At 29.1% G+C, this 1,092-nt stretch overlaps 1 protein-coding gene across 1 annotated transcript; it reads right to left on the bottom strand.

Moving 5' to 3' along the window:
• Positions 1-60: 60 nt before the first annotated feature.
• Positions 61-555, bottom strand: FG379_000470 (uncharacterized protein; the record flags this gene model as incomplete). Its single annotated transcript, XM_067325801.1, has 1 exon — positions 61-555. A coding segment is annotated over one exon (495 nt), but the record flags the coding sequence as incomplete, so codon positions are not given.
• Between the last annotated feature and the right edge of the window lie 537 nt (positions 556-1,092).

Here is a 1,092-nt window from a genome sequence, read left to right as displayed (position 1 = left end):
CATATTGTCCTTTTTTGTTATCACTCCATTCGAAACGAATTCCTTCCCAAAACTACCAACCCACAGGAGACCATCTTTAACTGTTAACCATTCAATTTTCATTCCTTTGCTGTTCATTCCATCACCTTCAGAAAGTATATATCTTGGTGCTAACTTTTTTCCATCACTTAATATCTCAAACAATATTCCAGTACGATCGTCTCCTGCTAGCATCATCCCATTGAAATTAATCAGTTCACTTAACTCCATTCCGCGTCCGAACTCATTATAACCACTAAACAATGAGACTCTCTCATCCCAAACAATTCTGTAGTCACCGTTTCCATCTTGCACAATCGAACCTTTTTTATAGAAACTTTTATAGTTTTTTTCATTTTTTTCAGGTCTTGACTTCAAATCCAAATCTGCTACTAAGCGAAAATTACATGGAAACTTTTCTGTGCAAATCACACGCTCTTGAATAGTTCCTGAACCCAAGTTTAATAGCATAGATTGTGCATCTAACAAACTGACTATAAAATAGAATAAAAGCAATATATAGAAAAAAGTATTCATTTTTATTACTACTGTTATTGAGCAAGGAAAAGTCAATAGCGCTCAGTTACATATTCACTTTTTATTATTGCAATTAACACGACAAAGGTTAAACGTGATCAAAAAAATTGATTTTGTCTCAAATTAAATCTGAGAAGTCATTTCTTTTTATTTTACAAGTACTTTAAATGTAACTTTATAGCCACAAAATGATTAGTAATNNAGATTGTATCATATTGTAAATTAAAATATGCACTAATTTAATAATTCAGAAAAATAAATATACAATTTTATATTGAGATGAACACAAAATACTTAATGTATATTGATATTATGAATAAATTCCACTACTGTTAAGCACAAATTCTAATTAATTGTGATTCTTAAACTTACCGAAAACAGTAAGGAGTTTAATCTCGTGCAATCATGTCTCGAAAAGAATGATTAATCTAGTTAAAAGTTATTTTTAATTCCAGCTTTTTTCATGTTGAAGCGATATTTAGATTTTAAGACAAATTAAACTTGAAGCGAGTTTTTTTTTTTTTTTTTTTTTTTAAT

The sequence above is a fragment of the Cryptosporidium bovis genome (assembly GCF_009768925.1).
Source record: "Cryptosporidium bovis isolate 45015 chromosome Unknown contig_110, whole genome shotgun sequence".
NCBI classification, from domain to species: Eukaryota; Apicomplexa; class Conoidasida; order Eucoccidiorida; family Cryptosporidiidae; genus Cryptosporidium; species Cryptosporidium bovis.
The sequence above is the reverse complement of the archived record's forward strand: the minus strand, read 5'-3'. Positions and strand labels throughout refer to the sequence as shown.